General features: G+C 42.0%; 1 protein-coding gene across 1 annotated transcript in view; it reads right to left on the minus strand.

The window, feature by feature from the left end:
• Nucleotides 1-13905, minus strand: part of ZCCHC2 (zinc finger CCHC-type containing 2) — a 362663-nt gene extending 348758 nt beyond the window's left edge. The window contains exon 1 of the mRNA XM_069219490.1: nt 13048-13905. Coding sequence (XP_069075591.1) covers nt 13048-13659 — 612 coding nt within the window. The 5' untranslated portion in view covers nt 13660-13905. The remainder of the gene's footprint in view (nt 1-13047) is intronic.
• Between the last annotated feature and the right edge of the window lie 350 nt (nt 13906-14255).

Genomic DNA, 14255 nt, shown 5'->3' on the forward strand with positions numbered 1-14255 from the left:
TAGAGCATGTGGCTTCAAACTGGGGGTTGGGCCACCCTGGGGGTGGGGCAGCAGCCAGGCTCTGGCCAAAAGAAGGATTATGCAAATAATAGTGCCTTGCTTTAAGCAGACCAAATGTTTATTGCATTTTTTTTTCTTTTAAAAGGTAATAGAACTTACCTGCAATGTTTACATAAGTCTAGATATTGTTAAACATTGCAAACTTAACAGAATAGTTATGAAAAATTCTTAGGACTGATTTTTTTTTCCCCCCCACGTGAGGGGCGGGCATTAACAAGTTTGAGAACCACTGATGTAGAGTGTTACAGAGCATAGTGGCATTGAATTCAGCATTGTAGAATGCAGTGGCATAGATTAGTGGTGTAAAGTAGAGTGGTGTAGCATGAAGCAGAGTGCAAGTGTGTAGAGTTGAGGGGGGGTGCAGGTGAGCAGAGTTGAGAGGAGTGCAGCTTGTACAAAATTACCCTCTTTTTGGCTTTGTTACCCCTACTTTTTGCCTGCTGTCAGTGTGTTTTGACTGTGTTCACTGAGATCCTGCTAACCAGGACCCCAGTGACTGTGCACTCTTCCCCCTACATTTGGCTGCTTATGACCTAGCACACCCCACAATCAGCATATTGATGCCCCCATATAAGTCCCTAGTATGTGGTACCAAGGGCACCAGGGGTTCCCCATGGGCTGCAGCATGTATTTTGCCACCCATAGGAGCACATGCAAGAAGTCTGCAGACCTACCACTGAAGCCTGTGTGAAAAGGTGCATTCACCCTTTCACCACAAATCACTGCATCAGGGCACTGTAAGTCACCCCTATGGCATGCCGTCCTAGCACAGAGGGCAGGGTGAAAGTATCTGTGTGTGAGAGCACCCCTGCCTGAGCAGAGGTGCCCCTACAAACTCCAGCTCCATTTTTCTGGACTTCCTAAGTGCGAGGAAGCCATTTTACCCCTGTATCGGACACAGGTCACACTACCTGTGTCTAGCTACATAATGCTAACTCCGAACATGGGGAAGTTTGGTATCAAACATGTCGGAAGCGTACCCCAATACTGTTGCTAGTATTGGTTGACCGAGTCAATGCACTCTGGGGGCTCCTTAGAGGACCCCCAGCATTGCTCCTACCTGTCTTCTGGGGTTTTCCGGACAGCCTGCGCTGCCTCCACCACACAGACAGGTTTCTGCCCTCCAGCTGATTAGCCTGCTCAAGCAGAGCAAGGCAGAACAAAAGAATTCCTTTGGGAGAGGGAGGAAACATGCAATCCCTTTGGAAATAGGTGTTACATGACTTGGGAGGGGTAGCCTTCCCCAAACCACTGACATGCTTTGAAGGGCACATTTGGTGCCCTCTGTGCATAAACCGGTTCGCACCAGTCTAGCGACCCCCAGTCCCTACTCTGGCACGGAACTTGACAATGGAAATTGGAGTGACCACTCCCCTGTCCATCACCACCCCAGGGGTGGTTCCCATAGCTCCTCCAGGTGGCAAAATCAAGTGGCCATCTTGAATACAAGGTGGGCAGAGGTCCCATGGTAGGATCTGAGTAGCCAGGTCAGGCACGTGATGTCACAGCCCCCTCCTGTTAGGTGGTCACCCTGCTAGGTGACCAATACCCCTTCCTAGGCTATTTAGGGTCTCCCTTCAGGGTAGGTCTTGAGATTTGACGTGCAAGATTCCAGCGGGATTCCTCTGCATCGTTTACTTCATCTTCTGGCCACCGGGACTGCAACTGGACCCTCGATGCACCAAAAATCGGCAACTCCAGCGACAACTCCGCTCTGCAACATTGTTTCTCCAGCTCCTTCCAGCAATTGCAACATTTCCCTTCAAGCTGCTTTGTATCATCCACAAAGCTATACATGGAACAGGACCGCTTTTCAACAGAAACAAAATTACCAATTTACATTCAACAAAGAAACCTCTGCTCAAGATTTGCACCCCGCCTTAAAACACCATCATACAAGAAAAAGACAATAGGTGGTACATCCTTCTCTATTCAAACAGCCAAACTATGGAAAATATAAATATTATATATATATATATATATATATATATATATATATATATATATATATTATTCTATGCTTAACATGTTCATAGGTCATTGCATAGCTCCTAGATAAGTTGGTATATTAGATACTAATGAATTCCTGCTTTCGTTTTCATTCATAGTGATCAAATGTTATCTTAACTATTGAACAGCAAGCATCTCGCCATTCAAAATTGAGGAAAGAAATGTCAAAAAAACACACTTATTAATTAACTTCAAATATTACAAATCTTTAAAGTCTGTTTATACACTACTACTTTTCTTCTCATATTATTTTACCCATTATTATATTCCTTGCACATAAACCTTACCATGTATTTACATATCTATTTCTCTAGTCCTACTGTACTAGAAAAAAATAGATTAAAAAAAATAAAAAAAATGAAATGTATAAAATTCAAATTATAAATGTAAAATATATATAAAATAAGTAAATAAAAATATGAAGGTTACTCTTGTAGGCTTTATTCTCTCTCCCATTCACCCTATGTCTCTATCAATCTATCCTCCATTCCCACTCTGACCCATACCAAACCCATTCTACTACTTTCATCTCCAAAATACACCTGCCCAAGCTCTTCCCTCCTTTACCGAATCTATTCACCCGAAACCTCATCTAACTACCATGATATCCCAAACAACCGTACTAAATTCTCCCGTATTTATCTCACCTTTGACTCACCCAAAACACCTCCTGCTACTATGATCTCCCGAACCCTTTCCACAGACTCTTTCCTCCTCCATCTCTCCTTTACTCATCCCAAGCCTCATCCTATTACTATAAACTCCTAATTACACTTCTGGATTCTTCCGTCCTCTATCCATCCATTACTTGAGGCAATCCAACTAAAACTCACATACCATCTGCTCAAATTAACTCATAACTTTACTCATATTTCCCTATACTAATCCACCACTAATTCCTCTTGGGTTCCGGAGTAGCGTGCTACTCGCCAAAAAGCGCTTCAACACCTTATCAGGGGAAGCAACCGCTATATAAATACAATTAGACACAAATCAGACCAAAACCCAACATTCTGTGCATTTTACAGGCCCATTCCCCTACTCAATCTGGATGACTAGATCTTTACAAGCATATGGGCATGTAGCATGCTGCACCTGAATCAAACTGGCTTTATACTTGAAATGGGACCTAATGATAACACCTAACAAATACTGCACCTTAGCAACAAAGCTACTAAGACCAAAAAACAACCTTTCTGCTTTATATCTATGCCAAAAAGGCATTGACCAAGTTCACTAGTCCTTTCTTCATGAGGTACTTAAAGTGGGCTTTGGCCTCAAGTTCAAGACACAGATACTTTACACCAACTATGTGTTGATAACACTAACTTTTAGAGCTCTCTCCCTGGTATTTAACACGACCTACAGATATTTGGCCTTGCGTCTGGAATTTTAAATGAACATTAAGTAATCAATAATATTAAGTCTTACTGCCTCTTGGAAAACGTATGAAACTATACCGAAATAATTTCCAGTCACCTGGGCGACCCAAGAAAGGACAAATTTCGAGATTACAAGCTTAACTCCCACCTATGGAAGGAAGCCTGGGAGTCCTGCATTTAATGCTCTACTACATGACAGCACAAATCCAGTATATGATGGAATGCCATCAGACCACCTGGAGAAAAACTGCTGCTTTACGGACCAGCACACTGCAGGTATCCACATATGAAGGTCCCCTGGTTATGAAAGAAACAAAGACCACGGAGTGTGTACTCATCCTCAGTCACGAGATTCACACCAGATTCATGGGTCAAGGTGGCAAAACAGAAATCACAAGGTCCTCATACCCACTGACACCTAAAATCAATTATCCAGAATGTACCCCTGTATTAATGTGCAAGCCTTTGAGCAATTAAAATCCAGGTATAGAATCCTACAAGTAGTGCATGTATTATGCAGAAATCAAGCACTGGGTGACCCAGCAAGCCATCAGATTCCAATCCAACGGACAGCTGACACTGTTTGTCACCATGCTTTGCAAATTACCACCGCTCAAACACCATTGGATATTTATAAATTCTTTCAGAAAATGGCTCCACTAGGGGAATTTGTAGCACACAAAATGAACGTTCACTCACGGACAAACACTTGGAGTGACTCTTTATTGGTCATGCACCTCTGCTTCGAGCAGTACAAGTATAAAGACCCTGACAAAAACTCCTCTAGTGGTACTACACCCTAGCCCGCATACATAGCTTGTGTACCATTAAATCAGAATGCTGGTGGGGTCGTGGAAGTACAGGAACACACCTCCTATGGCAGCACCCCAAACTTCACCAGTACAGGCAAGAAGTAATAACCAGTATAAATATTATTGTCTCTAGTGATATCCAGCAAATCCCGGCATACATTCTGCTAGGGTTACCAGAAAGGCTAACTTATCCCCTACGATCGTTAAGAGGCAAGGTGATTACATTAGCCCTCTGCGCAGCTAGACAGGCAATCACGGCCCTTTGAGAAAAGACTACGGTTTCAGAATACAATTCAAGGCTCCATAGGCAGTGTGAACTCCTGGTGATCGAGGATCAGTATGAGAAAACGTGATGATCCTGCATAGCCTTCCTATTGCAAGAGCTCATGTAACTCACATGCTTTAAGTATTTGAGAGTACCTCGCCTCACGCAACAACTTTCTCCATGACGATATCCGCATTATACTTTTAGCCCTTTCCACCAAGACATGCGTGAAGTCTGCAGTGAGCTACATCCTACCCCCTTTTATTGTTATGATTGTTGATTAAACTTATCTTTTGGTCCGGAGCACCAGAAGAGGGGGAGGATGGGGAAAGATTTAGAGGCAATGTTGAGGGGACAGGGTAAACAGATACAAACCCCCTCCAGGTCATACAGAGATGATGAAGAGGGGAGGGGGTGTAGTGATGTGACTCCGTTCTCGAATGCATGTGCTTGAGATGCCTCACGATCTGGTGAGTGACACAGTGGCATTCGAGAACGGTGCGAGAAGAAGAGAAACGGTTTACGAAACGGACGGCCATAGCTGCGCGTCTCCTTCATGAATTGAACTTGCTTTAATAAACTACGAAGTAAGCTCAACTCGCCTGTGTCGGAAGCGCTTCTTTACAGAATTGGCGACGAGCTGGAGCAGGAGCCCCCACCTATTCAGATGCTTGCACAACACATGATCTATGCTGACAACCCAGTTAACAGACGGATGTTCACTGTCACTTCCGACTGTGAGTTTGATATTAATTTCACCAAGAGAAACTCAGTTCGTTTTGGATTGCACGATATCGTGTGGAAGCCAATTTCCCAAGAGCTGAACACACGTCACCACGACGTCATCTGTGTGCCGCCATTTTGAATTGGGCAATCCGACATCATCTGCGTGCCTCCATTTTCAATTGGGCAATCCAATAATTCAAATTAAACTACACACACTGTGTAATGTGCTACGCGCTGTGAGGAGAAACTTCCAGCATCCTTAGAAATAAAAAAAAATAAGGAAAATTAACTTACATTTTGCAGGAAATATAATACTAAATATATATATATATATATATATATATATATAAATAAAAAGAAAAAAACATTCTTACAAACGCTTTATTTAGGAGACTGTGCAGCTACAGTATGGCTTCAAAGAACCCTTGGAATTTAATGCCACCTCAAACTTTTATACCTGCTTCTGGTACACCTACATTGAAATGGGAAGAGTGGAGAGAATATTTTAAAATTTATATTTCGGCCATTGACGATCAAAAGGAGCTGTCTGTGCAAAAAAAAAAAAAATACAAAATCCTTCTACATTGCTTAGGACCTGGGGGACTGAAAATTTTCAAAAATATTAGTAAAAAAAACCCAGACAAGATGGTCAAGGAGATGTGTACGTCAATGCACTTGAAGACTTGGATAATTATTACAGACCTAGAGTCTGTATAGCTGTTGATCAATACAAGTTTTTTTTCCATCGGAAACATGGGAAAGACGAACCTGTGGAGGATTATGTTTCCGCTTTAAAGAACCTAGCAATCAACTGCAGATTTGGTGTATTACATGACAAACTTATTCATGATCAAACTGTTGTGCAAACGTCTAATCCGAATATCGAAGATAATTTATGGGCTAAAGGAGAAGGCTCATTGCAAGAAGTTATTGACATTGTAAAAAGAGCGGAATTGACTGGGAGGTGTGCTAAAGAAGTCTTAAAAGATAAGAGTGATGAGACTATAATAGCAAGAGTGAAAGGATTTTTTTTTAACCAAAGATCTAAAAAAGAAGTGGACAGGGAAAAGGGAATTTGAGCAAAAGAATTTTAAATTGGATGACAAAAGGAAATGTTACAAATGTGGCAGTTATGGTCATTTAGCAAACTACAGATTATGTCCAGCCAAGAAGCAAAAATGTTTGAGGTGTGGTGTTATTGGACATTTCCAAAGGGTGTGTCAGAGGAAAACTGGTAGTAGTAAAGTGTTAGGACTGGATGACACCAATTCTTCTGATGAAGATGATTGAAACGTGTGTTTTATGTGTAGATGCAATGGATAAAAATTCAATTTTGAGCTTGGGACAGGAAAATATGAAGAGGAAGAAAAAACCAAGTTGGGAGATTACCTTGGGCGGTGGGACCATATGTATTGTGGTGGACTCTGGGTCTCCGTATACTATTGTGAATCAAAATGTGTGGGAAGAAAAATTCAAACATATGGTGGGGGGGAATTAAGCTTACCAGATATAATAATTAAAACATTTTCTGGTGAAGTCATTGAGCTGTTAGGGTTCAAGGAATTGAAATTCTAATACAATTTTCCCATTGTCTGTCTATCTTTGTATGTTGCTGTAATGGGTCCATCTGTATTAGGCTGGATTGATCAGGGTAAATTAGGCATTGTATTAGATCCCAACAACTCTGAACCTGTACTAACAGTGCAAACAGAATTGGAAATTGGCAAGTTAGTTTTACAAGAGTTCCCTAACGTATTTTCGGGAAGAATCAGAAAATTGAAGGGGTTTATGCACCATATTCATTTAAAAAAAAAAAAAAACACATGCAGTGCCACAAGTACATAAAGTAAGAAACATCCCTATTCCTTTCAAAGAAGATGTTAAATTACAATTGGACAAACTGCAAGATGAGAAAATTATAGAGCCTATTGAGTCTTCAGAGTGGGTGGCTCCATTGGTCATGGTGAAAAAAAGCCAATGGAAATTTACGATTATGCATTGAGTTAAGGGACCTCAACAAGAACATTTTAATTGATCAATTCCCCTTACTACACATCAACGAAATGTTGTCACGTACTAAAGGCATGAAATGGTTGGTTTTCTTCCACTGATTTGAAAGCAGCTTATCATCAAGCACGATTGCATCCGAATTGTAGAGATTTAACAGCTTTTATTACACCATTTGGTTGCTACAAGTTTAGACGGGTACCAACTGGTCTGGCATCAGCTGCAGCTCTGTTCCAAAGATTAATGGACTCCATACTAACAGGTATTGCCAATAACATGGTCTTCCAAGACGATATCCTTATAAGGGGGACATCTAGAGAGGATCATGATCGTACCTTATTAAGGGTTCTTAAAGTCTTAGAGGAGAAGGGTTTGACAGCAGAAATTAATAAATCCAAATTTCCATCTGATCATGTCAACTATTTAGGGCATGTAGTATCTGCTGAAGGGATAAAACCAAAATAAATTGTCAGCGATAAGTAAAAGCACCCAAGCCACGGAACAAGGACGATGTTCGTGCTTTTCTAGGTCTAGCTGAGTTCTATTCCAAATTTGTTTTTAAAATAATGTCTACTAAAACTTACAGTTTAAGACAATTGCTGAAGGGTAGAAACAGATTTGAGTGGACAGAAATGTGTCAGAATGCTTTTGATGTGTTAAAAGCTGACATTTGCAATGCACCCCCACTGCAGGGTTTTGATTCAAACCTCAAATATATTGTCACTACGGATGCCAGTTGTAAGGGGATTGGAGCAGTCCTTACTCAAGTGAACATTTAAGGCAAGGAAGATACCATTGCTTTTGCTTTGCGTTTGTTAACTTCAGCTGAAGAGAAGTTTTCAGTTATTGAACGCGAAGCACTGGCATGTATATTGGCTTTAGAACATTTCAGACAATTTGTGTGGGGAAACACAATCACACTGAGATGTGATCATAAACCGTTACTAAAGGTTTTAACTAGCAAGGGGCTGTAGAAAGCCTCTCCGAGGTTGGCTAGAATGTCAGTGCATTTGTTTGATTACAATTATATTGTACAGTACTGGCCTGTTGTGAAGAACATTGTTGCAGATTTCTTAAGTCGCATGCCTTTGCCGCACAAGGATACGGAAGAAGAAGTAACAGAAGATATGTGGGTGGCTATGGTAGAGGAAGGTGCGTGCCATGGTATAACACTGGATGAATGGTTAACAAAACAGAATTCAGATGAGACACTAAAGGAATTGAGTAGTATAATCATGAAGGGGCGGCCAAAAAAAAAAAAAAAAAAAAAAAAAAAAAAAAGATGGTTACCAGATATTTGTGGCCTTTTTGGGAAGTGAGGGACAAGTTGTCCATGGAGGAAGGTCTGTTACTCAGGAACGGGAAAGTGATACCCCCAATTACATTAAGGAAGGAAATTCTTGAAATTTGTCATGAAGCTCATCTAGGCATTGGTAAGACTAAAATTAGAGTAAAGTATTGGTACTGGTGGCCAGGATTAGATAAGGATATAGAAAGAATAGTTAGGGACTGCATGATTTGCGAGAACGCGGATAAGACACAAGCAACCTTCAGACCGCCCTTACACCCTATACCTTGTCCCAACATGGCATGGGAGAGTATAGGCATTGATGTCATGGGACCAATTGGTGAAGGTGACAGACAATCTTTCTTACTTCTGATTGTGGATCACTTTTCCAAGTGGCCTGAGGTGGGCATTGTAAAAAAAAAAAAAAAAAAAAAAAAGCTGACACTAGTAGCATCATTAAATTCTTGGATAAAATATTTGTTAGAGAGGGTTTACCGAAATGTATCGTATCGGACAATGGGTCTCAATTTACGTCATTGGCTTTCCGAGAATGTATAAGAAGGAATGGAATTAAGCATCAAAGCACCTCAATTTATCATCCGGCTGGTAATGGTGCTGTTGAAAGATTTAATAGGGTACTCAAGGGTATGATTCAATTGTCAAATTGCAACCATTTAATTTGGGAAACAGAATTATGGAAAACCCGTTGGGCATGTAGAATAACCACATGTATTAGTACGAATGCCAGTCCTTTCGAACTCATGAGGGGAAGGACACCCATGTCAAAGGACAATGTGGGTTGGCTCAAGGCTGCTAAGATGGTGGAATGGTCTCCTGAAGAAGTGAGGATGAACGCTGAAAAAGCTCAAGGTAAATATAAAAAGTACTTTGATGTTGTTCATGAGAGCAAGTTGTGCGTCAGTGATGTAGTGAGAATAAAAAGCAATAAGTACACAGGAAAATGTCAAAGTAAATTTTCATCCCCTTTGAGAGTGGAAGTGATGGCAAGGTATGGCATGTATCTGCATTATCAATATGTAAAAATACTAGGGTGGACAGGAAAGGAAGGAATAATATTGCAAAAGACCACAGGTGTAAAGTATGGTAGGATGAGGATAGCGAAGGGAGAGTACAGGATGACCTCAATAGTCCTAGTAATATTAACAATAGTCCTACAACATGTTCATCTAACAGTTCCTATGTGCCCGTAGATGTTCCAGTTATTAACGAAAAGTGGAGTAGTTCTTGAAGGAGAATTGTGAAACCGAGAAGATTTGAGGACTATTATCTTTAAGAGTAGAAGCTTTTTTTAAGTCTAAAAGATGTGAAATCTATTACATCTAGGAAGCAATATTTTAGATATGATCTGTTGTATTACTTATAGTTTTGATATACACGTAAATAGTTTTAGTGTTGTGTTCTATTTTATTATAAAGAGGGAAGATATGTAGTGATGTGACTCCGTTCTCGAATGCATGTGCTCGAGATGCCTCACGAGCTGGTGAGTGACACAGTGGCATTCGAGAACGGCGAGAGAAGAAGAGGAACGGATTACGAGACGGATGGCCGTAGCTGCACGTCTCCTTCATGAATTGAACTTGTTTTAATAAACTACGAAGTAAGCTCAACTCGCCTGTGTCGGTAGCGCTTCTTTACAGGGGGTGAGTTTGAACATACATATTAAGAGGATGGGGAAGTTTAACAAACAGAAGAAAAAAGAAAAAAAAAAAAAAATTCGCAATTTGGCAGTTCAAAAGACAATCAAATGGCAATACAAACACAATAATTACTAAGCAAATTAAAATAACCAGTTATAAACAAGACTATGCATTTCATAAAGCTGATCCGCCTTGAGTATCCATTGCAGCTCTATAGAATAAGTGACTGCATTTAGTTACAATTCAATATCGTATCTACTAAATGTAGGTGGCAAAAACGCTTAATTGCCTAAACAAAGGTAAGGCAAGAAAATAAGTGGCACAGGTTAGCATGAGGATTAACAAGGACAGCTACAAGTTTCTCAATACACAAACTTATTTAGTGATTATGGAAGCGATTTAGATCTAAGCGGATGGAGTACTCCGCTGCAAACGTGAAAGATATCCTGTCCGCCATACTACCATTCCCATAGTATATAATGGGATCGTAATATGAAGGACGGGAAAAGTATCACGTTTGTGACGGAGCATTCCCCTTCGCCGAGATGTAAATCATGCCCTGTATATCGATCCCACAGAAAAAGACCCAATCTGGCCATCAAAATCGACTAAACCAATGGCGTACTGTATTTCAATATCCCTCAGAAGAAAAACGCATTAGTGACATTATGTTGTAAACGTGCTTTTCTACCAATGTAACAAGAAGAAAAAAAAAAAAAAAAAAAAAAACACATCGCCGAAAGAACACAATTCAGCCATGCACCTTGTGCTTGTTTTTCTACAATCTAATTTCCAGCTAGGGTTTTTTTTTTTTAAGCAGATGCCAAAGTAATCGTTAACAAGAATTGCACATGTTAACCATCTCAAGTCCACATCCACTGGATGATCAACGAGGTTGTTGCTCACTAAGCTCCATGTCTTGGCTTTTGGCAGTATTAATCATTAACTGCTAAAGACAGAACAAGATACCTTATTTAAACCATGTACCACTCTCTTAACCGCTTCTGGAGTCTGGTCAACTATCGCAAGATCATCTGCAGCATCTGCAGCAAGAAAGATACCCACATTACGATCTTTTATTTTGGCCGGGGGGGGGGGGGGGGTGTTGTAGTCCATTTCTTAGAAAGTTTCGTAAGACAACAAATGCAAACAAAAGTCAGTCGATAATAATGCATGGGGTACAGTCGTTAGTCACAGTTTTGCCTGCTATTCTCCTATTTAATTAAGCCCTCATCCATGTAAAATAGAGTATAAAGAGGTACTGTGGTAATGTATGTATTGCACACAATTTCCACAAACAATTGGTAGTCCTGGCAAAGACTGCGTGAAGGCCGGGTAGAATGCATACCATCTGTAGACAGCGGGAGAGCCCAAATGCATGTTCTAAGCCATGGACGAAAGCTGGCCTGGCATTAACTGAAACAACAACAACAAAACTTACCCTCCCAACACTGAAGCATCAGACAAAATAAAAAATAAAAAAGTCGGAGTAAGATTAAGTTGTAGATCTATGCCCCTCATTTTCACGTAAGGATAAACTTACAATTTTATTAATTATAATTGTTATATTAGAGAACCTCGGATATGTCCCTAGGAACTAATATACCGGTGAATTTTTCAACTAATTTGCCCCAGTAGGTGAGCACTGAAATATTCAGCCTACCAAATATAAACATATTTTCAGCGAACAAAGGTATCCTTTGGCATACCCTGTCACTCACCTTTGGGGCAAAATTCACTATTTTCCAAGGTTTGAGGAATTGTATGGTCCCAGTGTATCGATTTCTGGGTTGATCACAGCATCACTTCCGTAGATGCGAGTAATTACCAACTCACTCATTACACCGCTCTAAAGTCACAACCAGACCACATTCCACACCCTGCTCTCTTGAGACCACAAGGACTATTTGCACAGATCCAGATTATAAAGGTTTTTTTTTTTAAAACTGAAAACGTTGTGCATTTCGTAAAAAGCCACATACATACTAATACAAACAAAACAAATTATGGGGCAACTCTATACTCCCAGGAACCTGGGTAATGGAACAGATAGTAGAAGGTGCCTGCAAAAGTATTTACGCATACATTGATACAACTAACGATCCAAATTAAACTTTGGTACGCAATAGAACTCTCGACACCAAAGTCTGAAGGCACCCTGACTCAATTAGCAGGTAAAGTCCATTATAATGGCAGAACGTCTGCCACATAATTAATTACCTATAAAAACGTAATGTCAACAAAAATATGACATTGAACCGTTAAACTGGGAGTGGCTAGCGAACAATTCTAAAAAGCCTTCAAACTACTTTAAAGCCCTGAGTGAAAAGGGAAAAAGAAAAATTGTAACTGCTGTTTAAACTTAAGTGACACGATCAATGCGGATGCCTGAGATTTCAATCCATGGTTGAGTAAGATCTATTCGATGTTCAGAAAACGTAAAGGCTTGCCTTTTAAAAAGCATCACAAGCAAAACACAGACAGCTTTTTTTCCCCCCATTAACAAATTTTATTGCAAGCACGCTGCATCCAGTTTTAAGAGGAGGCGTGTGTTTTATTTTGTGTCGCATGCTTGCAAAAAAAAAAAAAAAAAAAAAAAAAAATTGCATCAACTTTCTAAGGACAGACACTGGCTTTGTCAATGCTTCATTTGTCTGTGATCGGCTGCAATCACTTAACGTAAGTCGCTATTTTATTCTTGTCTACAGTGTATCACGGTGGAGGGATGGCCTGTCACTACTAGAGTGCATGAGTATCTTGCCAGATGAACGGTCTCACTATTGTGGCATCATCCAGCACTGGGGCTCTCAGTGTGGACAGTGGTCGAAGTGTCACTCACCTCTGTGGGTGGGCTGGGAGTATGGGGCGGGCTCGGTGCGGGTTCCAGGGCTGCGCGAAGCTGCTCAAGGCGGGCGCGGAGCGTGTGTCGCTGGTGGAAGGAAAAGGCTGGGTGCAGGGAGGCCATAGTGTAGAGCAGAAGCAACTCCTCGCGCTCCTGGGGGGTCGCATCATGAGCGGGAAGTCCGGGGGTAGGTGCGGGCAGAAAGCGAAATAACCGGGCTGCAGCCTCGCGGTTCTCGGATCCCAGCAGCGCAAGGTGCACGATGAGGCGAGCGCGGGCTGCGGGCTCGCGGAGTTCAGCTTGAGGGTCTCGCGGCTGGGGCCCCTCCCCGCCGGGTGGGAGACTGTTGGCACGAGCCTCGGGCTCCCGCAGGTAGTGGCAGTCGCGGCGCGCTAGGTCCTCGAGACAGGCACCCAGGAAGCGAAGCTCCAATGGATTGCAGAGGCCCAGCAACCCGCAAGCGAACTCGAGGCGGCGCGCCGGGCCCAAGCTCAGTCCGAACCACTCGTAGACGGACTCGCGTCGCAGCAGAGCCTCCCCGGGACCCGCAGCCGCCTCCTGCTGCCGGTGCTGCTGGCTCTTCCGCTGGGGCAGCTTCATCTTCAGCATCCTCGGCTAGGGCGCCGCTGACATGCAGGGCAGGAGCGGGCCCTCTCAGGGGCGGCCCATTCCCTGGATTCGTAAGGAAAGGGGTGCGCACGTTCCACGGCTCGCGGAAGTCGCTCTATGACGACCGGTCGTTCTATGACGCCGTTCCCGCTTTTCAGGGTGTACAGATAGTAGTACCTCCGCAACTAGGTTCTGCTGGAGGAGCACAGCGTAAGACAGGCGCCGGTCTTTTCCAACCTATCAGAGTTCGGCGGCGTTGTCAAACGTCACTGCGGTCTGCTTCGCATGACGCTTTGTCATTGGACAAAAACCTTAACGAGAGTAGAAATGGACGAAGTGCAATAACACCGAGAGCCTGTCTTCGAACGCAATCGGCCATGTTATAACGGACCATTTTCGAATGTTTAGTTTAGCGAGAAGTCTGTAACCATATTATTTTATACAATGATGGCTCCATAAACCTAACTCGTATTGTGATGGGAGTTTGACAACTGCACATTTGGGATTAGAATGTAGGCTACAGTATCTAAAACACTGAGATTGTGCACTTGCTGCTTATGCTTGCAAACGTTCCTAGTTCAATGTGGTAGTCCAAG

The sequence above is a fragment of the Pleurodeles waltl genome, chromosome 2_2 (genome assembly GCF_031143425.1).
Source record: "Pleurodeles waltl isolate 20211129_DDA chromosome 2_2, aPleWal1.hap1.20221129, whole genome shotgun sequence".
NCBI classification, from domain to species: Eukaryota; Metazoa; Chordata; class Amphibia; order Caudata; family Salamandridae; genus Pleurodeles; species Pleurodeles waltl.